Raw genomic sequence first — 23,272 nt, forward strand, 5'->3', positions numbered from 1 at the left:
AATCGTATCTAATTGTAAATAATATATATATTTACAAACTTATGTTAGATGTAATGAATCGATTTGACAGCACTAAATATAATATAATATAATATTTATAATTTTAAAAAGATGTTACATTTATAATTTAATAAATGAAATAAAAAAAATTTATGAGGTCCTTGTGTCAGTCAATTGAATACTGATAAACCAGTTGTTACAGCTGTATTTTTATTATATTATAATATTTATAATAAATACAATTAATTTATTAATATAATATATATTTATAAAATAAAATTTGTATAAACCCCAAATCAGAAAAAGTTGGGACAGTATGGAAAACGCAAAAAAAAAAGAAGTGATTTCTAAATTTACTTTGACTTGTATTTCATTGCAGACAATATGAACACAAAATATTTCATGTTTTGTCTGGTCAACTTCATGTCATTTGTAAATATGCATCCTTTCCTGTCATTCAGACCTGCAACATATTTCAAAAAAAGTTGGGACAGTAAAGCATTTACCACTTTGTAATGTTGCCTTTCCTTTTCACAACACTTAAAAGACGTTTAGGGACTGAAGACACCAATTGATGAAGTGTTTCAGGTGTAATTTTGTCCCATTCTTCCTGCAAACAAGTCTTAAGGTGGGCAACAGTACAGGGTCTTCGTTGTCGCATTTTGCGCTTCAAAATGCGCCACAAATTCTCTATTGGAGACAGGTCGGGACTGCAGACAGGCCAGTCAAGTACCCGTACCCTCTTCCTCCGCAGCCAGGACTTTGTAATGTGTGCAGAATGTGGTTTTGCATTGTCTTGTTGAAATATGCATGGACGTCCCTGGAAAAGATGGCAGTATATTATGCTCCAAAATCTCTATATACTTTTCAGCATTAATGGTGCCTTCACAGAAGTGCAAGTTACCTTTGCCAAGGGCACTGACACAACCCCATACCATGACAGACCCTGGCTTTTGGACCTGTTGCTGGTAACAGTCTGGATGATCCTTTTCTTCTTTGGTCCGGAGCACACAGCGTCCATTCCTCCCAAAAAATACCTCAAATACTGATTCATCTGACCACAGTACACGTTTCCACTGTGTGATGGTCCATCCCAGATGCCTCCGAGCCCAGCGAAGTCGACGGCGCTTCTGGACACTGTTAACATAGGGCTTCCTTTTGGCACAGTACAGTTTTAACTGGCATTTGTGGATGTAACTACATATTGTGGTACTTGACAAAGGTTTGACAAAGTAGTCCTGAGCCCATGTGGTGATATCGCTTATAGATGAATGACGATTCTTGATGCAGTGCCGCCTGAGGGATCCGAGATCACGATTGTTCAGCTTAGGCTTGCGCCCTTGTCCTTTACGCACTGAAATTCCTCCAGATTCCTTGAATCTTTTAATTATGTTATGAACTGTTGAATGTGAAATATCCAAATCTCTTCCTATCTTTCTTTGAGGAACATTGTTTTTAAACATTTCAATAATTTTGTCACGTATTTGTTGGCAAACTGGCGATCCTCGGCCCATCTTTACTCCTAAAGGATTAGACCTTTCTTGGATGCTGCTTTTGTACCAAATCATAATTACAATCACCTGTTGACATCACCTGTTTCAAATCACATCATTATTTAACCATTTTACCTCATTACTAGCCCTAAATTGCTCCTGTACCAACTTTTTTTTAAATGTGTTGCAGGTCTGAATGACAGGAAAGGATGCATATTTACAAATGACATGAAGTTGACCAGACAAAACATGAAATATTTTGTGTTCATATTGTCTGCAAAGAAATACAAGTCAAAGTAAATTTAGAAATCACTTCTTTTTTTATTTATTTGCGTTTTCCATACTGTCCCAACTTTTTCTGATTTGGGGTTGTATTTTTAATGCAATAAATTAAAGTCATAAAACTGTAAATTTACGTCCTTACGTATTTATTTGTATGTGTTTGTGCACATATATGAGCATGTGTGTGTGTGTGTGTGTGTGTGTGTGTGTGTGTGTGTGTGTGTGTGTGTGTGTGTGTGTGTGTGTGTGTGTGTGTGTGTGTGTGTGTGTGTGTGTGTGTGTGTGTGTGTGTGTGTGTTGATTCATGTAGTTTGCAGAGTAACCACATAGAGGACGAAGGTGCTCGTGCGCTGGCGGAGGTTCTTCAATCAAACCGAAAGCTCACCACACTCAAGTGAGTCTGTGTTTCAGTGTGTGTGTGTGTGCTTTAACAGAGCATCATAAACACAAATCTTCTTGCATTGCAGTCTTCAGAAGAACGGCATCGGACCAGAAGGAGTGAAAAAAATCGCAGACGCACTCACAAAGAATCAAACTCTACAGGATCTCAAGTAAGATCCTCAAGTGTCCGATTGAAGGATTAACGGACAGATGAAACTCCCTGTTGAGAATAATTCTGTGTGTGTGTGTGTGTGTGTGTGTGTGTGTGTGTGTGTGTGTGTGTGTGTGTGTGTGTGTGTGTGTGTGTGTGTGTGTGTGTGTGTGTGTGTGTGTGTGTGTGTGTGTGTGTGTGTGTGTGTGTGTGTGTGTGTGTGTGAATGTTTCTGCAGTGTGTCCAGCAATCATCTGGGTGATTTGGGAACAGTGGCTCTGGCTCAAGCGCTTAAGGTCAACCACGTTCTCCACACACTCAGGTAAAACACAATCAGTTCGCAAGTTCATTTCAAGCAATCCACTACAGACGCACCTCTCTGAATGAATGTCTCTGTTTCTGGTTTAGTCTTCAGAGTAACTCTGTGAGTGACAGAGGCATTAAAGCGCTCTCATACGCTCTTCAGTCGAACCGAGGACTCAGCTGTCTGAAGTATGTCAATACATGCCGATTTCAAACACCACAGTATTAAACGTATGTTCTGGCTAAGTAATAATGCTGTTTTTGTGTGTATATTTGCTGGCAGTCTAAGGGAGAATTCAATAGGAGTTTCTGGTGCCAAAGACATCGCCAAAGCCTTAAAAGTCAACACTTGTCTTAGAGAACTTGAGTAAGTACACACACAGTTTAATTAGTCTAAATGAGGACTTTATATACAGTGTATATATATACACTGTATATAAATGTAGTCATTATTAATTATTTATTTTTTTAAACCGTAAAAGACTATTGTATGTATATGTATATATATATATATATATGTATATATATGGTCTTTTATTTTACTTAGTAAATATTTATAATACTTTATCATATTTATAATAAATATCTATAATAATTTATAATATTTATAATAATATTTATAATATTAAAATATATAATAAATATTAAATATATTTATAATATAATACATATGTATAAATACATGCATCCATTCTATATATACTGTATGTGTGTATATATGTATGTATATATATATATATATATATATATATATATATATATATATATATATATATATATATATATATATATATATATATATATATATATATATATATATATATATATATATATATTGCTATATATATACACACACACACACACACACACATACATATATATATATACAATGTAATCCATTCATACACACTCTAAAAAATGCCCCAAGTTGGGTTGAAAATAGACTAACCCAGCGATTTGGTTGTTTTAAGCAAACATTTAACCCAACCACTGGGTTAAAACAACCCAATTGCTGGGTTAGTCTATTTTCAACCCCAGCATTTTTTAGAGCGTGTATGAATGGATTACATTGTATATACGTATGTATGTATGTGTGTGTGTGTGTATGTGTGTGTGTGTGTGTGTGTGTGTGTGTATATATATACACATACAGTATATATAGAATATTTATACATATGTATTATATTATAAATATATATATTTTTAATCAATTATAGATATTTTAATATTATAAATATTATTATAAATATTATAAATTATTATAGATATTTATTATAAATATTATAAATTATTATAAATATTTACTAAGTAAAATAAAATACATTTTATATATATATACTATATATATATATATATATATATATATATACACTGTATATATTTATTTATTAATATATATAAAAACCCTTAACACATTTATTTATAATACAAATATAGAATTTTCAATAAAAATATTTCATATAAGTTAAAATATATATATATAGTATTTAATAAAATGTTTTATTTAATAAATAAATATTATATATAATATTTATTTATTAAATAATATTAAATATTTTATAGTCTGCAGTAATAGTAATTAGCTTTATAAATGTGTATATAGTTCATATAGTCATTTTTGTAAACACTATTTTGTGAGAATTATGTAGAGATATTGTCAGATTATCTAACTTGAGAGTTTTTTCCCCAATTAAGAGTTTAGTAAAAAAAAAAGAAATATGTGTGCTGACCATTAATCAAATGATTATAGATAATTTCTTAGCACAAAACTAAAGCATCTGATTCACAAAGTCGTTTAAAATGAAAGTCTTTATTCTGTGTGTCACCGTCTATTGAGCTTGTGTTATCCTCACAACTCACTTCTTCATGATGCAACACTTTTCATTGACCTGAACATGTTACAAAGCGTGTATCTGTGTTTGTGTTAAAGTCTGACCGCTAATCTTCTCCATGATGAGGGAGTGACCGCCATCGCTGAAGCCATGAGGGTCAACAGAGCCATCACCTCCTTACAGTGAGTAAACTGACCTTAACACAACACAGACCAACTAATGACAATCTTAAAGATCAACTGTGACTGGCAGTCAGGAAATGATATCATCTTAGTCAGGATGTGAGGTCATGCTGTGTGTGTGTGTGTGTGTGTGTGTGTGTGTGTGTGTGTGTTTCAGTCTCCAGTGGAACTTCATGAAGGCTGGAGCGGCTAAAGCTTTAGCTCAGTCTCTCATGAGCAACGCCTGCATTCAGCTGCTGGAGTAAGATCCATTTACACCCTCACAGCCTCTATCAGTCTGATCCTGTGCAAACAAACTCTTTGTCTTCTCATTTACACCACATTTAAAAAAAGAAAAGGTTCTTCAATAGTGAAGCACCTTACATTCATTCTTTAATATAAAGGTTCTTTATTTGCATCTTTGGTCCCGTGAAGAACCTTTAACATCCATTGCACTAAATGTTCTTTAGATGTTTTTAAATGTTCTTCGCTGCTTCTTGTTGGGATGAAGCTTTATTTGTAAGAAGTGCTCGTTGTGTAGTGATGTGTGTGTGTGTGTGTGTTGTGTTTTCCTCTCAGTCTGCAGGAGAACGCTCTCGGTGATAATGGGGTCATTGCTCTGGCCTCTGCTCTGGAGTCAAACTCTTCTCTCACTGTGCTCTAGTGAGTCTCACTCCGGCTTTCTTCATATTTCATGGCTGTTTGTTGAAGCTGGTTGTGTCTGACCTGTGTGTGTGTGTGTGTGTGTGTGTGTGTGTGTGTGTGTGTGTGTGTGTGTGTGTGTGTGTGTGTGTGTGTGTTTTATAGTCTTCAGGGTGTATCAGCAGGAAAATCAGGGGCTGTTGCACTAGCCAACGCTCTGGTGATCAATGAAACCCTTCATACACTAGAGTGAGTCTTCATCCATCCATCCATCCATCCATCCATCCATCCATCCATCCATCCATCCATCCATCCATCCATCTATTATCTATCTATCTATCTATCTATCTATCTATCTATCTATCTATCTATCTATCTATCTATCTATCTATCTATCTATCTATCTATCTATCTATCTATCTATCCATCCATCCATCCATCCATCCATCGTTCTGTTAATCCATCCATCCATCCATCCATCTATCTATTAATTGTTCGGTTAATCCATCCATCCATCCATTGTTCTGTTTATCTATCATCCATCCATCTGTTAATTCAATCCATCCATCCATCGTTCTGTTAATCCATCCATCCATCCATCCATCCATCTATTAATTGTTCGGTTAATCCATCCATCCATCCATTGTTCTGTTTATCTATCATCCATCCATCTGTTAATCTATCCATCCATCCATTGTTGTTTTAACCTATCCATCCATCTGGTAATCCATCCATTGTTCTGTTAATCCATCCATCCATCCATTGTTGTTTTAACCTATCCATCCATCTGTTTATCCATCCATTGTTCTGTTAATCCATCTATCCATCCAATGTTCTGTTTATCTATCATCCATCCATCCATTGTTCTGTTAATCTATCCATCCATATGTTAATCCATCCATCCATTGTTCTGTTAATCTATCCATCCATATGTTAATCCATCCATCCATCCATCATTCTGAAAATCCATCCATCCATTGTTCTGTTTATCATCCATTCATCCATTGTTGTTAATTCATCCATCCATCCATCATCATCTGTTAATCCACCCATCCTTTATTCTGTTTATCCATTCATACATTGTTCTGTTCGTCCATCAATCCATTGTTCTGTTCATCCATGCATCGTTCTGTTAATCTGTCCATCCATTGTTCTGTTTATCCATTCATCCATCCATTGTTAATTCATCCCTCCATTGTTCTGTTAATCCATCCATCCAACCATTCATCCAGTATTTATGTTGTTGTTTTAGTCTGCGTGGCAACTCCATCGGGATGGAAGGAGCGAAGGCGTTTTCCAGCTCTCTGAAGAACAACAGGGGTTTGAGAAGTCTGAAGTATGTCTACAAACAGCACATTATTTCCCCTCTATGTTCCTACACCCTAATCTAAACACATCTGACAGGTGTTAGTGAAACTCATGCTTTGCAGAACTGCGGCTGGTATCCAGTATAGTACCCATGCTTTTGTTTGGGGTTAACTTTTAACATTTACAGAACATATACACTACTGGTCAAAAGTTTGTAGTAATTCAGAGTTTTGAATGTTTTTGAAAGAAGTCTCTTCTGCTCATCAAGGCTGCATTTGCTCGAATGTTAAAATAGCGTACGTGTCTGTAGTCTACAGGAGAATTCTCTGGGGATGGACGGAGCGATCTTCATCGCGACTGCGCTGAGAGGAAACCATCAGCTCACCTACATCAAGTCAGTCTGTGTGTGTGTGTATGTGTGAACCACCGTCTGTGTGTGAGAGGTGCAACCACAGAGTGTCACGAGTGGTGAATATTTTGCAGTGGGTGAAGCTGCGATTATTCATATTTTGCAGTCAATGGCACATTTCAGATGAGTGTGATTGGGCTTTGACGTGTGTCATGTTTTTCTGCTTCAGTCTCCAGGGTAACGGCATCGGGGAGTCGGGGGCAAAGGTCGTCTCAGACGCCATCAAAGCTGGTGCACCAGATTGTGTGGTGGATATCTAGCACACCTACAAAAGCATATGTTCAAAAACACGTTTATTTCGAGTCTTATTGATGTAAATATTTGTGTTGTATTAATAAATGTATGTATTAAAGTTGTGTAATAATAAATGCTTATTTTATAAAACAGCACTGACGGAGATGTTGCCTTAATAAAACACGCAATACAACAATTTTGTTGAACTTTCACTCAAATTAATCCAAATAACTGAGAATTGTAGAGGGATTTGAACAGGCAGCTACACTCGAATACAAACCATAAGATATATTCATATATTGGAAATTACATTTTGGTATTTACATATATTTACTTTTCTCCATGTCATATGTAAATTGTCACATTCAGTTTGCAGCAGTTTACATAATTGATTCATGAAAAGAAATTCAATATTTTTCCATGTTAGCGTATTAATGTTTTTACGTATATATGTTAAAAATCATTGTCGCTCTCCTCAAGGATTTGTGGGTGCAGTGATCGCTTTGACCGCCCGGGTTTGGCAGAGGAGCCCTCCAGACTGTCATTATCTTCATCCAGATCCTCGTTTTCCTCCCCCTCCTCATCTTCGTCAGCATCTTCATCATCATCATCTACGTCAATCTCACTGTCGTCTGACTGCAAACCAAAGCACAATGTGAATTATATAACAGAAGACACACCCAGCGGTCAGTGGATGGTAATTGGAACGAGGCTCAATCAATATCCCCAATTCAGAATTATTATTATCAATTATAAGAACGTCCAGGAGTTCACACTCGCACACAAACACGCCAGTGTTGTTGTTGATAGATTAAACAAAAAAACTATTTTGCCAAATTAAATAAAGCTATTTTATAAAATATAAATAATGAAATAAAACTGAAACTGTTTGCGTACTAAAATTACTAAAACTGACAAAAATCACAAAATTTAAAGCTACAGTATGTAACTTTTCCGTCCACTAGAGGTCGCCTGTTCAAAACAAAGGCGTAGTTTGATGACGCCACGTTTGAGCGCAGAATCTTGGGACATGTGGTCTTCTCCTCACAGCCGGTGGGAAAGAATCGGGATAGGACTTGGGCAGAAATCATGTTTTCATGGATGCGATTATTAATGTTACTGTAGAATGAAGCAGAGCAGGAGCTGAGCAAGGCTGCTGGAGTGATTGTTAATAAGATGAACGCAACACACACCTCGCGAGCAGCGGGACTTTTATTATGACACAGTCACCATTCCCACTTTTCCGGTCATGAGTATGAGGTAACGCAGCTCTGATTATCATATTAGACACATCTGAGGTTGTTGAAAATTATGTTATGACGTTACTCTGTGCGTTCTCTCTGCGGCTGCTATGACACTTGTTCACACTGCAGTGAGAGTAAAGCGTTTCTGCAAAATAAAACAGTAAACCGAGGGTAACGCAGATATGACGCCATCGACAGGCGACGCCCTCACACGTCCCGGTTCATTGGTTAAAATAGCAATTTCTCACGATTTACAAATAGTTGGAAACATTTGGGATATTGTAAGCACTCAACTGAACAAAATATATATAACACTGCCTAGTGTTTTTTTGATATTTTACTAAAAAAAATGTTACATAGTGCACCTTTAAAATGAAATTGTAAAAATAAAAGCTAATTCTAAATATTAATAAATACTACCAAGGCCAGTACACAACACAAAGAATGATAACTATATTAGCATCCACACCAATGCACAATATCTGCAGTTTTGTCGTCTGCCGCTTTAAATGCTCGAGCTCTATAAAGGTGGTAGATTCTGATTGGCTGTCATGTTTTTATAGTTCATCGACAGGAAAAAATCGTTGTGAAAGTGATTTCTATGATATTGTTGTCATTATCGTTATAGTGTGGACTATATTTAGAAAGATTTTTATCTTCATCGTTATTGTTATAGTTATTGTCTTTGGTGTGAACAGGCCTTAAAGGGTTAGTTCACCCAAAACTATAATTCTGTCATTAATTACTCACCCTCATGTCGTTCCAAACATGTAAGACTTCCGTTCATCTTCAGAACACAAATGAAGATATTTTTGATGAAATCTGAACGTGCGCTGGAGATTAATATTTAGTAAATAAAGTGGTAAATTATGTTTTTTGTGGTAGTTACGTAACTGTCAATGGATGGACAGAAATCAAAAAGATCTTTATTTGTGTTCTGAAGATGAACGAAAGTCTTATGGGTTTGGAACGACATGTGAGTGAGTAAATGATGACAGAATTTTCATTTTTGGGTGAACTATCCCTATAATAGTATATAAATAACACTGGCGCATACACACAATCAAACACACACACACCACCTTTCTCTTTTGCTTCCGGCCGCTGCCGGATAGACGAGCTCGTTCCTTTACTCTGGGCTTGAAGAACGAGTGCAGAGGAAGAGAAAGAGAGATGGAGTGAAAAGGAAGTGAATGAAATGAGAGCTTGTGGCTTATACAGTGTAGAGAAGTTGTGTAAGATCATGGAGGAAAAACAGGGAAATGTGAAAAAAAAGACAAGAAAGCCACAGAGCTTGGAAACCATGATTGGCTAAATAATCTGAAAACTCTGAAGAATATAACAGAATAAACGAGGAAAAAGTTGGTTCAGTGTTGCTATTGTTAAAGGGTTAGTTCACCCAAAAATACAAATTCTGTCATTAATCACTCACCCTCATGTCGTTCGACACCCGTAAGACCTCCGTTCATATTCGGAACACAAATGAAGATATTTTAGTTGAAAGCTGATGCTGAGAAAGGCTTCAGATAGGCCTCCATTGGCATTCAGTACATTTACACTCCCAAGACCCATAAAAGGCACTTAAAACGTCGTTACAAAGTCCATCTCACCACAGTGGCTCTACAATAATTTTACGATGCGACGACAATAGTTTTTGTGCGCAAAAAAAAAAATCAAAATAACACCTTTATCCAACTTGTTCTTGTCTTCCGTGTGTGCCTCCACGACGCATGCGCGAGAATATGACGTAGATCCGGCGTTCGGGAATCCATGAAATGCGCACTTTAGTCCCATTTTGAGAACTACGCCGAGACCTAAAGCAGGATCAATGTAGAATTCAACAGCTTAGACACGCGCGTCTTCCTCTGCTTGTAAACAAATGGCTTCTGGGTCATGTGTCCGAACGCCGGATCTGCGTCATATTCTCGCGCATGCGTCGTGGAGGCACACACGGAAGACAAGAACAAGTTGGATAAAGCCGTTATTTTGATTTTTTTTTTGCGCACAAAAACTATTGTCGTCGCATCGTAAAATTATTGTAGAGTCACTGTGGTGAGATGGGCTTTGTAACGATGTTTTGAGTGCCTTTTATGCGTCTTGGGAGTATTAATGTACTGAATGCCAATGAAGGCCTGCCTATCTGAAGCCTTTCTCAGCCATCAGCTTTCAACTAAAATATCTTCATTTGTGTTCCGAATATGAACGGAGGTCTTACGGGTGTCGAACGACATGAGGGTAAGTAATTAATGACAGAATTTTCATTTTTGGGTGAACTAACCCTTTAACTAAAACTATTGAAAATCGTTTTCAGTAACTGAAATAAAGCTGGAGAAAAAAAATTAAGCGTAAATTAAAAACTTTAACTTAAAAAATGTTGCCTTGGCAACTAACTGAAATAGTTTGAGGTATTTAAATTACTAAAACCGAAATCAATGAAAGCAAAAAAGGTAACACTTTAAAATCAGGTTCCATTAGTTAACGCCAGTTAATGCATTAAAGGGACGCCACTATTTTTGAAAATTTTCCAGCTCCCCTAGAGTTAAACAGTTGAGTTTTACCTTTTTTGAATCCATTCAGCCGATCTGCGGATCTGGCAGTAGCACTTTTAGCATAGCTTAGCATAGATCATTGAATCTGATTAGACCGTTAGCATCTCACTCAAAAAATGACCAAAGACTTTCGATATTTTTCCTATTTAAAACTTGACTCTTCTGTAGTTACATTGTGTACTAAGACCGACGGAAAATGAAAAGTTGTGATTTTCTTGGCCGATATGGCTATGAACTATTCTCTCATTCCTGCGTAATAATCAAGGAACTTTGTGCTGTACCATGAGTGCAGCGGCGCAATGATTTTATGCAACTTTTCATTTTCCGTCGGTCTTAATACACGATGTAACTACAGAAGAGTCAAGTTTTAAATAGGAAAAATATTGAAACTCTTTGGTCATTTTTTGAGCGAGATGCTAACGGTCTAATCAGATTCAATGATCTATGCTAAGCTATGCTAAAAGTGCTACCGCCAGATCCGGAGATCGGCTGAATGGATTCAAAAAAGGTAAAACTCAACTGTTTAACTCTAGGGGATTTTCAAATCCTATTCTATTTTCAAAAATAGTGGCGTGTCCCTTTAAACTAAAATTAACTAACAATGAGCAAGACATTTGTTACAGATTTTATTCATCTTTCTTAATCTCGGTTCATGTTCACTCAGGTCCATTACATAATATTAACATATACAACTATTAGTAAATGTTGACTTTAAGATGAACTAAGATTAAGAAATTAAGTTTCATTGTTAGTTCCATGTTAACAAATGGAACATTATTGTAAAGTGTTACCAAAAAACTGACAAATGCACATAAAATAACATTTTTAAAACTAAAGCTAATTAAAAAAATATTAATAAATTATAAAAAAAAAAATAATACTAAAATAGCATTGTTTTGGTCGGTATGATGTATTATGTATGTGAATGTGTGTGTTCTCACCTCTTCACTTTCTTCTCCCCTCATACTGCCAACGAACCGCGCGCCACCTCGACCTGCAGACACACACAAACATAGATCAAGTACAATCAGAAATACTGTGTGTGTGTGTGGGGCAGCAGATTATATGCTGAACGTCTTCCTTCACCTGATATCTGGGCGTGTCGTGCGAGGTGTGGTCTGGGCTGCTGTCCGTCATCTATGTCGCTGTCAGATCCTTCATCCTCTGGTATGTCCACATCTGAGTCTTCATCTTTCGCTACAGAGGAAGAGAACCTGTGAGATCTTTGACACAGGTCCTGATTTTGCAAAGTTGGACGCTTTCCTGGGTCAACATGGCAACATTTTGTTAATCCTGGAACAGCATTCCTGTCTGAAAATTTAGTCTTAACCATTTCCCTACCCCTAAACCTAACCCTTCCCATAATTTATCCCTAAAATCAGAGGGAAATGATGGTGAATAACACTGACGTAGAAGCACCTAACCCTGGTTGTAAGCCTAAACTTGTCCCTTGTCCCTGACTGGTTGAATGGAATGTTATAATTGACGAAATCAGTTTCTGCATCAAGTTCAAATGTGTGTGTTTGAGTGTGCGTGACCCACCTCCACTCCTCATGAGTCTCTTCTCCTCTTCTTTTAATTTGTTTTGTCTCATTTTCATAGTCATTTCTGCTTCCTGGAAGAAAACGGCCAAAGGATTAATTAGGGAATCATCAGCATTGACTTTTTGAAGTGAATTTGGGTGAAATATGACATGTTCTTGAGGTTTCATCAGTTTCGGTCATTGTTGTCCTTTATTATTTGTATATTTAGCTGGACAAATGAAATGATGAGGTTTAGGTACAAGCCTCATATCATATGAGCACCAAAGAGAAGTTAAGATACCCCTCCACTAGGGGTGTAACGGTACATGTTCATCCCGAACTGTCACGGTTCAGTGCATACAGTCAGACGATAGGCCCTATCATACGCAAGTGTTTCTCGCTAGTTTCAGCCCGAAGCAGTTATCATTTTCACATTCAGTTCCACGTTGTTTAAACAGAAATGCACTCACACCCATCTGTTCACCCCTGGGTGTGCTGGTCTAAAAACAGGGTGTGTTCAGGCGCATTGTTGGCACGTTGCTATTTTGAGGAACCGAAAAAGACTGCGCCATTGACCAACAGTATTGTACACTGCAACAGTGCAGTATGATTTGTGTTATTTAAAGGGCGTGTTAGTAATATGCGCCTATAGGCGGGTGCACAATGCACGTACACTCTGCTTATTACACACACAGCAGCACACAAACATGTTTAAATATTAAAAATAAAAGGATTCCTCTCTGGAGAAGCGTTCAGTCTTTCCGCTCGCAAATTCCTCCATGTAAACAGCGAATCCGCCATGGTGCGAGCGCAACTGGCTTATAAAGGAAATGGGAGATGAGACTCTGATTGGTTTATTGCACGTTACACCCAAAACACACCCAAGACTAGGGTTGAATCATCCCCTTTACCCTTAAATAGGGCACTATTTGAAGGGACAGCCATTTGTAGTGGTGTCCGAAACCATAGTGGACGTTATTGAGTGCACTCATTCAGCACTACAATGCACCGCAATAACGTGTTTACACACAGCGACTGTCCGAATTCACTCACTCGTTTTCATTCACTCCTTCAAGTGAACTGTATTAGTGGACTAAAGTAGGGAATAGTGATTGAGGGTTTAGGAGGCGATTTTGGATTCAGCCTAGGTACAACCCGTTTGGACCATGCGTCTGGCGCGTCTACCATCTTTTCCATCATTAAACTAGCAAAAGTGGATTCAGACGGGCCCTAAGTGCACCAGCGCCATGCGCTTCAGACCATGCGCTCAGATCGTTGAAATAGGGCCTAATGAATACAGGCAGTCACAGGCGATCCACACTCCAATCCAGAAGGGGGCGTGTGCGGTAATGCAATGCTGTTTGCTAACCGGCACAACAGGAAAAAGAGCAGAAGAAGAAGATCAACGCACCAACCCAAAACAAGTGTTCAGATGGCACGCAAGAGCTTGATAGTAGCCTATACGCTGAGTTTCGATTCATTTTTGTGACGTGCTCCACTAACTTCACGGAAAGGAACCAAGAAGGCAGAAAGCGGCATCCTGTCTGTTTTCTTTATTTCACAAAAGCACTATGTTTTGTTTACACATAGTGTACACATTTTCGAATTATGTCTTACTCTAATCTGTATGATATGACCATAAGTGACAGTGTATTTTAAGTTGTTTCCACTGTTATAATGAGACATCATCATTTGGCATTGTGCCGATTTGCATCGTGGAAGTCTCACTGCTACAGTCATGAAATTAAATATTCATGAAATATGCGTGTCCTGGAAATGGGAAGCCTCAGGTGCCGCTTCACTCGCTGTCTGAAAGGTGAAATAGGCTCCTTTTCTCCTTCTCTTTCATTTTTCATAATTCTATTTATTGTGTGTTTTATAACACAAGAGATGCTTTTCAGTTTTGTAGCTTATTGTGTCCAAATACCTTTTTTATCAGCCCTTCAAAAAAATACGACCAATGCATTATGTGTACTGTTAGAAGTCTGTACTGTACCAACTAGGTGACTAAATGCCGCTAGGTGTAACAAACTGTAATTCGCACTACTGCCTGTTTGAAATAAATGAAAAAAAACCTAGCATTGAGGATTTGTTGCTTTATCCTATAGACCCTTTTACTGTTTGTACACAATGATGACGTAGCAACGTATGCGCGCGCATTTTGGCAACAAACTATGGCGAGAATCAGCAGCTTGTCAAGCTACGCGAGCGGATTAAGCAACACAGACAGAGAAAGTTATTTTAAAAAGTTGATTTTATCAAATGGTATTCAGCTACCAGATCCGTGTACTATAGTGGAGTGGATAGAAGACGTTAGCAGATGGCCAAATATACATGGCCGGATATATACACGTATTTAGTTGAGAAACCGAACGTGTACACCCGAGAGAAATCACGAGCATATAAATCACTGGATGCTTATGAATACGTTGTCTGTGGGCATGTACAGAACGTCACCATGACATAGACTCGGAGTTTTGTGTCAGAAATTCTCCCTAGTCAAAGACAAGGACACAAGACAACGATGTATGAGGCTTGGGTTATTTACAATAACAACCCCAATAATATATATATAAATAGGCGCCAAATATTATCTTTGTGGGATTAAACAATAATTCACACACGCATTTACACACTCAAATAAAATCACAGACGCAGATGTCACGGCATAAGACAGACGCAAATACAGTGTTGCCAAGTCCTCGGTTTTCCCTCGGTATTGGGCTACTTCATCACTGTTGCCACGAGCTGTTTTTCATGTCCGCGGGTTGAAGCGACCCCAATTATATGATATTTAGCCCCGGGAATGCGAATTTTAGTAGGCAACCATGCCAAAAAAAACACATATTTAACCCCCCCCCCCCCCCCCCCCCCCCAGTTGTTTTGAGTAGCAATTGGGCGGGTTTTGTTGTGAAAACCTGGCAACCCTGAATGTCACGTTCATTGAGAGGAATGAGTGAAGAGAAAGTCAATTGTGTATGGCGTTCCGAAGGGTTCTTTAATATGACTTTGCAACATGCACTCGTCTCAATAAACGTGTCGTCTGGGTCTGCCGAAAGTCATATTAAAGAACCCTTCGGAACGCCATAATAATCAACCAACGAGAGAACTACGTCCTCACAGCATAACGCGAGCAGTTTTTATTATGTCTGAAACGGCCGTGATCCTGTCGGAATCCTATAAAACGTAAGCCCATTGGTAGAATATCGATTAGTGCAACCGAAAACGCAACAGCCACACATTTTGATGCTGGGAAACCGCTTTGATAAACTTTCGGAGTTGCTAACACGTTAGAACCACTGGGGAACAACACCACTTCCGTTGCCAAAATGCGCGCGCAACTATTTGATCACGTGGGCTGTAAAAGGGTCTATTGTACTGAACTCGTATCGAACCGTGCAGTGTTGCAGGAAAGTTACTTTGAAAAGTAATGCATTACAATATTGCGTTACTCCCTTAAAAAGCAACTAATTGAGTTACTTAGTTACTTTTTAAGAAAAGTAATGCGTTACGTTACTTTTGTGTTACTTTTTCTCACCTGGGGCTGGGCTCATTTTTTTGTTTTTTTTGTTTTTTTATAACAAAAAAGTTATATTTTTGTGCAAAAGTTATATTTTTGTCTCTTCATACCAAAATTGAAAAAAAATATGCCTGATGCTGCGTTCACACCAAACGCGAAATTGAGCGTCTTGCGCGTTACACGCGAATGGTGCTTTTGTGCATTCACGCGTTTGAAGCGAATTCGCGTCTGACGCCAGAGTTGAAAAATTTGAACTTTGGCGTCAATTCGCGCCGCGTTAACCAATCATGGGGCTTGCTCGCTGCGGTCACGTGGTAAAGTGACATCATGAGAAACCCTGCATAATTTAAAAATAGTACTTGTGTCACAAAATGTAGTTTTAAAGACTTTTTCAGGTGAGAATGTAGTTGTTTAAAGCTCAAATCTGTGGTTTATTTATAAAGAGCGCCTATTTAAAAAAATTATCTTGTGTTTTTGGAGTTGTGAGATCCAGGCGATCACCGCTCATAACCTCGGCGAGAGCAGCCTTTCCTTGGCCAGTCCTTCTGCCGTCTGCCGCTGGCTCTGATGTGCTGTAGTGGTTCGTCTTGTGTGGATCTAACGGCCGAGCTTTGCTCTCATGAATCTATCATTTGTTTTCTGCCAAATCGTTTTGACTGAGGGCAAAGAGAAGTTTAATAACTTTATATTTTAAGGATATTTAAATAATCATGTAGTGAAGATAATGTAGGAGTTGCCTGGACCACATTTGTGTGGCTATTAATGCTTAATATATATTTTTAATGAAAATGAAAATAGGCAGAGTGGTGTTTTATGACACATTTCTCCTGGAGTGCCTTGAACGCGCGTCAATTCCGCTTCCAGCGCTCGATTTCTACGCGCATCCAATTCGCCGCGGACGCGCAAATGCATTCAAAATGTTCACGCGTGAAACTAGACGCGATTTTGACGCTCTATTCGCGTTTGGTGTGAACGCAGCATCAGGCTGAAGTAAAAATGCTAATTCACGCATGAACAGTAGAGGGCGCAGCTCTGCTGCCATTCTGGATAATGGTAGAATAGGATGCAGGAGAAAAAAGTTTTACCAATAAAAACAAAAAAACTAGGAATTTTCATAAATTTTTCAGCAGCAAGACATTGGTTAATTAAATATAAAGGTACATTATGCATAAAAATAGTTGTTTTATTTAACATTTAATTATTGGAGGTTTGCATAGTACTTTGATTTTGCATTTGACTGATTTTATTCATTTTGAGGAGTACAGAATCTTTATTGCGCAAGTGAGATAAATAAATGCTCACTATAATAGAACTACAATAACCATCATGTTCACACACAACGCCTCTGCACTTATTTTTCTCAACATGGGGGCAGGAGAGCTGTCAGTCAAATGAATGTGAAAAAGTAACTCAGACATTTTGTTGTAAATTTGAAAAGTAATGCGTTACTTTACTAGTTTCTAGGAAAAAGTAATATTATTACGTAACTCAAGTTACTTGTAATGCGTTACCCCAACAATGGAACCGTGACCACTAAACCGAGGTATGTATACCGAAGCGTGACTTCTGTGTGCCATTACACCCGTAACTTCCACTGATTGTACCTCGAAGCGCTCCTGCTCGGCTCTGTGAAAGTCGTCTAGCTGCTGCTCCAGGAAGCTGAGGTTACGGAATTTCTCCACATACGTCTGGTACTGTTTCTGCAAGTCCTCCTCGATCTTCTCGTATTCATCCATAAACGCTGGACTACATATTGAAACACAGTGATAGAGAGAGTTTGTGCATTTGTCTGAGTATATTTTGTGCAGCAAGGATTATTAACTAAAACTAAAACCATTAAAAAAGTTGCAGTTGAAGTACTAAAATAACTCAAACTTAAAGGGTTAGTTTACCCAAAAATGAAAATGATCCCATGATTTACTCGCCCTCAAGTCATCCTAATTAATAAAGGCCTTCTGAAGCGAAGCGATGGGTTTGTGTAAGAAAAATATCCATATTTAAAACTTTATAGACTAGAATGACTAGCTTCTGCCAGATCGGAAAAAAGCGTAACTGGCGTAAGCGTTTTGAACTGCGAGAGGCACTACACTTTTTCCGTAAATTGAATACGGAAGTCGATCTGGTGGAAGCTTCAGAAGGCCTTTATCCCCTTAACCTCCCGGGGCCGTGTGGAGCAGTTATATGATGGATGGATGCACTTTTATGGACTTTAAAAATGAAGCAACCATTCACTGCCATTACAAAGCTTGGAAGAGTCAGGACATTTTTAATATAACTCTGATTGTGTTCATCTGAAAGAAGAATGTCATATACACCTAAGATGACTCGAGGGCAAGTAATTCATGGGAGAATTTTAATTTTAGGGTGAACTAACCCTTAAAAACTTTATAAAAATTATATAAACATATATATATTTTTTAAACTAATAAAAATAAAAAAAAATAAAAAAAATACTAAAACTAACTTAAATTAAAATATAAATAAATAGAAGCAGAAAATATTCAAATAAATGTAATTCAAAATATGAACAAAAAATGATAATAGTATATCAATGATAGTGAAATGCCAGAGTAGCAGCTCACCGCACGCTCTGTAGAGTTTGTAAACGCTTCTGGTTTCTCTCCAGGTCCTGTTTCTTCTTCTCGATTTTGGCCTCCAGACTGGCCTCATCTGACGATACGTTATTGAGCAGATCCTTCGTCGTTTGGATGCTCTCCTGAACACAGACAAACAAGCATTCAGTACACAAAATACCATCACAATTCTCCAAAGATGTTCCTCCTGCTCTTCTGCTTGGTAAATAATTCAAGCACGCTCCTCAATGAATGCACTCAAATCATGCTTTTCAAGAACTGACCTGACACAGAAAGTGATTTTGAGTTCTTGTAGCCCTCTAGAGACATAACAAACCTTCAAAGAACATTTATGGACGATTTCCTCAGGTTATATCTCAGTACAGGCAGTTTAAAAAAACATAAAAATCAAGATGTAAAGTTACATTATATTTCTTATTACAGTTTTTCTCAGTCGCTTTGGTACATTTCTCGAATCATCCTCGACATTTGCAAAACAGTAAGTGCATTTCTCAAAACAATTTGTACAAATAGCAAAACACCATGGATTACCTGCAAAAGCCAGTCTCTTCCTCAAAATCCTTAGTTCATCTCTCAAAAGTACATATCTGTGTCAATGAACATGTCAGTGCCATCAGAATGACAAGTCCTTGTGTCATTGTGTACGGATAAGACAGTCAAATTGCTTAGTCATGTTGTCAATATAACTGTACTCTGGAGGGATGTTCTGATGTAAATATGGCTAAAATTTTGATGACAATTATTGTAAATTGTACGTTACACCTTAGTGTATGTGGGAGTTTGAATGCAAGAGACTGGACAAGATTCACATTTACACTTTTACTGTTTGTACTGTAATTTGTTGACAGACCATGTCATTGCGATACAGAAAGGAAAAGAAAGCACTGCATAGCACAAAGAGAAAAAAAAAACAGAAAAACAAAAGTAGAAATGTGAACGTCTAATGGAAATGTATAGAAATATGCTTGACATTTTATGACAACTTGTTCAACCATTTTGCATTTAAATACTTATGCTATGAACTAATGCCTAAATGTTGTGGGGGGCGAGACTATTCAACAGAGACCCATTATAATACATTTTGATCAACATGACATAAGCAACTGATAATGTAGGAAACAGCAGAGAATTGTACATAATCATTTGCATGGATGCACACAAGCATTTGCAACTTGTTCAAAGAAATGAGAAACTGCTTTTTTGATGTGCACAAGTGACACAATGATGTGAAGATTGAACAGGTAGCTTTGAGAATTTCAATTCTGATCTGAGAAATGTACCAAAGCGACTGAGAAAAACTGTAAATGAATTCCCTCAGCAACAGTCATTTATATTTAAGGACCAGAATTCCCACAGTCTTGGAAAACATGGATATATGATGGAATATTTAAAAAGTGTGGTTTCTGTTTATGGAAAAGCCATGGAAATGTATACAACTTAAAGCTACACTGTGTAACTTTTGTAGTTTATTCTTAGCTAAAAACACTTAGTTCTTTCAAAAATATATGTGCTCATTAATGTATATTTACTTCTTTCAAGTAATAAAGTATTCTCGTAAGTTTATAATATGCCATTGAAAATACATAAGGTAATGGGATCTAACGGTGGTCGCCATGTTGCCCCTCCATCTTGAAAGTACATTAGCCAAAGAGGGACATACCCGTAAATTCAAGCTTCGCCTTTCGCGTTTTTACCGGTTTTAACCTATTTTAGCCATCGTAGGAGTTAAAACGAAATCGGAATTGAGAGGAACAGAAACTAAAATACACTGGATGGTCATATACCTTTTCACCGCCAGATGGGAGAAAATATCACACAGTGTAGCTTTAAAGGGCATTTTTATAATGAATATAAATATTTCTAGTTATGTCAAGCTGTACGATATTTTATTGGGTAGAGGTCCGTGTACTTTTTTGTTCATTCCAAATCCACTTTTAATTAAAAACAGAAAACGAAAAAAACGAATCGTTTTTTTTCCAGAAAAACGAAAAATGAGATTTCGGCTTGATTTTTTGTTTTTCGTTCAGTGGTAGAAAAATTAATAAACAGTTTGAATATTCGATATATACACGTGGGCGGTAATTATACGCCCCTTTCTGCTGATTGGTCAGCCGAAGATCAAACTATTTCGTCATCAATTCTTCCTCAGTTCCACACAGCAGAATAATAGTCCTGCGCTGCTACAGCTGTACGGATTCTTAACGCGTGTTTTGCAACTACATTTCATATTTCTCATCAAACAACCAGACTAACAAATGGCTCGACACAACCTGTACCGGGCAGAGCCTAGACAGGGCTTTCTTCTGTGTAGACCTTTAGACCAGCAAAGTGTCAGGGGGTCCGCAAAATAATTTGCTATATCCTACCCCTACCGTATTTTTCCGGACTGTAAAGTCACGTTTTTCTTTATCAAGAAACATGCTGTGATTTATTCCAAAGTGACTTATATAATGCATTTAATGTCAAATAATTGAAATGTTGATTTTTTTAAAGTAGGCGTGTCCAGTATTCGCTGTATTTTAGTTCATGTTTCTGGTGTGCGTCAGAAAGATGTTCATATGAGACAGAGATAAAAATAAGCTAAAAATCAAGATTATATATCTTATTAAATTAATTCCTTCAGCAACCGTCATTTATATTTAAGGACCAGAATTCCCACAGTCTTGTAAAAACATGGATATATGATGGAATTTTTTAAAAGTATGATTATTGTTTATGGAAAAGCCATGGAAATGAATACAACTATATATTCATTTTTATAATGAATATAAATATTTCTAGTTATGTCAAGCTGTACGATATTTTATCGGGTAGGAATTGTGATTTGTGACTAAAACAATTATAATAAAAAACATCAAATCAAATAAAGAATATTAAAGAACCAGTTATCGATGGAATGGTATGATTTATAATTATTTTATTGAATTATTTTAATATATTACTACTCTTAGTTTACATATAATAAACTATATATGTTTTGGCAATATTCAAAAGCGATCTAAAGCATACTGAAGCGATCATATCATGAAAAACAGGATCTTGTGAACCTGCGAGGATCTGTGTTTTACCGTAACGTCTTTGATAGCCGCTCTCAGGGCTCTCTCGGTCTCAGTGACCTCCAGCGGTCGGGCTATTGCAGCAGCCCTGCTCTCTCTCAGGTCCTCTTCGTGCCCCAGCAGGTCAAACAGAGCGGCTCCCTTTGCTGTAATTTCAGATCCCAGCTGACGTGCCACCTTTAAATCAGCTATCTGCACACACACACACACACACATAAACAAAACATCCAAAACTCCTCTTGAAGACTGCTTGTGTTAGAATTTATGATATATACGTCTAACTCAATTTACCTTTGACCCCAGATCAAACTTGAACTTGCTGTTTTCGTCATTGTTCTGGTCACCACTGGCGTTCTCTTTGGTTTTCATGGCATTATAGAGGATGCTGGTGATTTTCAGCATCTCTTTCACAGCGTAACCATCTGCCTGATATAGACGCTTAAGATTCAACTTCACATGAGCCTTGGTGGCCTAGAGAAACACAGAGAACATGCAGAGACTTCAACATATGCTGTACTTTGATAGCTCACGCCTACTTCAGAAATATGCGTAATGGAGATAATTCTACAAATACCGTGAAACATTTTTCCCCACACGAGACAAAACAGTCGAAATGAACACATGATTATTAGTAACACAATAATGTAGTTTACCATAAATTGGGCCACGGCTTTGATGAAAAACACCCTGTCTGACTCGGTCTCAACATCACTGGGAATTTCCATCAGGGGTTCATATCTAGGAAAATACATAAAAATATAATCTTTTTTATATTCATGCATATTTCTCTCTCTGCCAGCCTCGCACATGTTAATATGCATTACCTCTTGACGAGCCAGATGAGAATTTCAGCTACTAAAGGAAAGTTTGGAGATCTGAAGTTTTCCATGGAGATGAGACGAGGGTAGCCGAGCGCTCGCATCATCTCTGTAAAATCTACATTTGCAAAATCAGAAGTCTTTAACAAATGCTCATACACACCACAGACTACAAATATCACAGCAGTCCTTAGGTTTAGGTTCACTTACTTCTCAGATCTTTAAAAGACATGATTGCTGTCTTTTAATGCAGTAAACACGACTTTCACCTGTTAGACAAGAAGAAAATTACACATTCCACTAAAAGCAATACACTTTTATTGTTAATGTACACATAGATAGATAGATAGATAGATAGATAGATAGATAGATAGATAGATAGATAGATAGATAGATAGATAGATAGATAGATAGATAGATAGATAGATAGATAGATAGATAGATAGATAGATAGATAGATAGATAGATAGATGTTGGTAAAGGGCAAATATACTAATTTCAACATATAACAGCTTGGTCGTCGGCTTTTAACTCTTCACTCTCAAATTAATGTACAAATGCTGACAATCGAGGACTATAACAAAACTGTTACCGTTTTAGTCGTAAATCATGTAAAAAAAAATAGAGATAATTAGCTTAAAAGCGGAATTCTTGCCTTGCACAAAGCGTCGTTTGCTGTGTTCGTCACTATAGCAGCCAAACGCACCTATGGAAGCCCAATAAGGACAAATCACACATGGGAAACGCGTTTTCTGAGGCTGTTCAGTCTCGC

The 23,272-nt window shown here is 37.4% G+C and overlaps 2 protein-coding genes across 2 annotated transcripts in view; one reads left to right on the forward strand and one right to left on the reverse strand.

Annotated features, from left to right (window-relative positions):
- nlrc3 (NLR family, CARD domain containing 3) overlaps nt 1-7,390 on the forward strand; it is a 24,630-nt gene extending 17,240 nt beyond the window's left edge. Inside the window, exons 8-19 of the mRNA XM_079806304.1 lie at nt 2,086-2,169; nt 2,243-2,326; nt 2,546-2,629; nt 2,716-2,799; nt 2,894-2,977; nt 4,541-4,624; nt 4,782-4,865; nt 5,183-5,266; nt 5,411-5,494; nt 6,498-6,581; nt 6,864-6,947; nt 7,132-7,390. Of these exons, the coding sequence (XP_079662430.1) occupies nt 2,086-2,169; nt 2,243-2,326; nt 2,546-2,629; nt 2,716-2,799; nt 2,894-2,977; nt 4,541-4,624; nt 4,782-4,865; nt 5,183-5,266; nt 5,411-5,494; nt 6,498-6,581; nt 6,864-6,947; nt 7,132-7,222 (1,015 nt within the window). The 3' untranslated portion in view covers nt 7,223-7,390. The remainder of the gene's footprint in view (nt 1-2,085; nt 2,170-2,242; nt 2,327-2,545; nt 2,630-2,715; nt 2,800-2,893; nt 2,978-4,540; nt 4,625-4,781; nt 4,866-5,182; nt 5,267-5,410; nt 5,495-6,497; nt 6,582-6,863; nt 6,948-7,131) is intronic.
- On the reverse strand, nt 7,240-23,218 carry cluap1 (clusterin associated protein 1). The gene is made up of 12 exons (XM_079806305.1): nt 23,156-23,218; nt 22,711-22,769; nt 22,507-22,618; nt 22,336-22,420; nt 21,974-22,153; nt 21,695-21,874; nt 18,615-18,748; nt 17,637-17,778; nt 12,532-12,604; nt 12,076-12,186; nt 11,931-11,983; nt 7,240-7,832 (listed from the first exon to the last, which is right to left on the reverse strand). Exons 2-12 carry the CDS (start codon nt 22,730-22,732, stop codon nt 7,650-7,652), a joined length of 1,275 nt encoding a protein of 424 aa, XP_079662431.1. The 5' UTR covers nt 22,733-22,769; nt 23,156-23,218; the 3' UTR covers nt 7,240-7,649.
- Nucleotides 23,219-23,272: the final 54 nt, after the last annotated feature.

This window comes from Gobio gobio (assembly GCF_949357685.1).
Source record: "Gobio gobio genome assembly, chromosome: 23".
Taxonomy (NCBI): Eukaryota; Metazoa; Chordata; class Actinopteri; order Cypriniformes; family Gobionidae; genus Gobio; species Gobio gobio.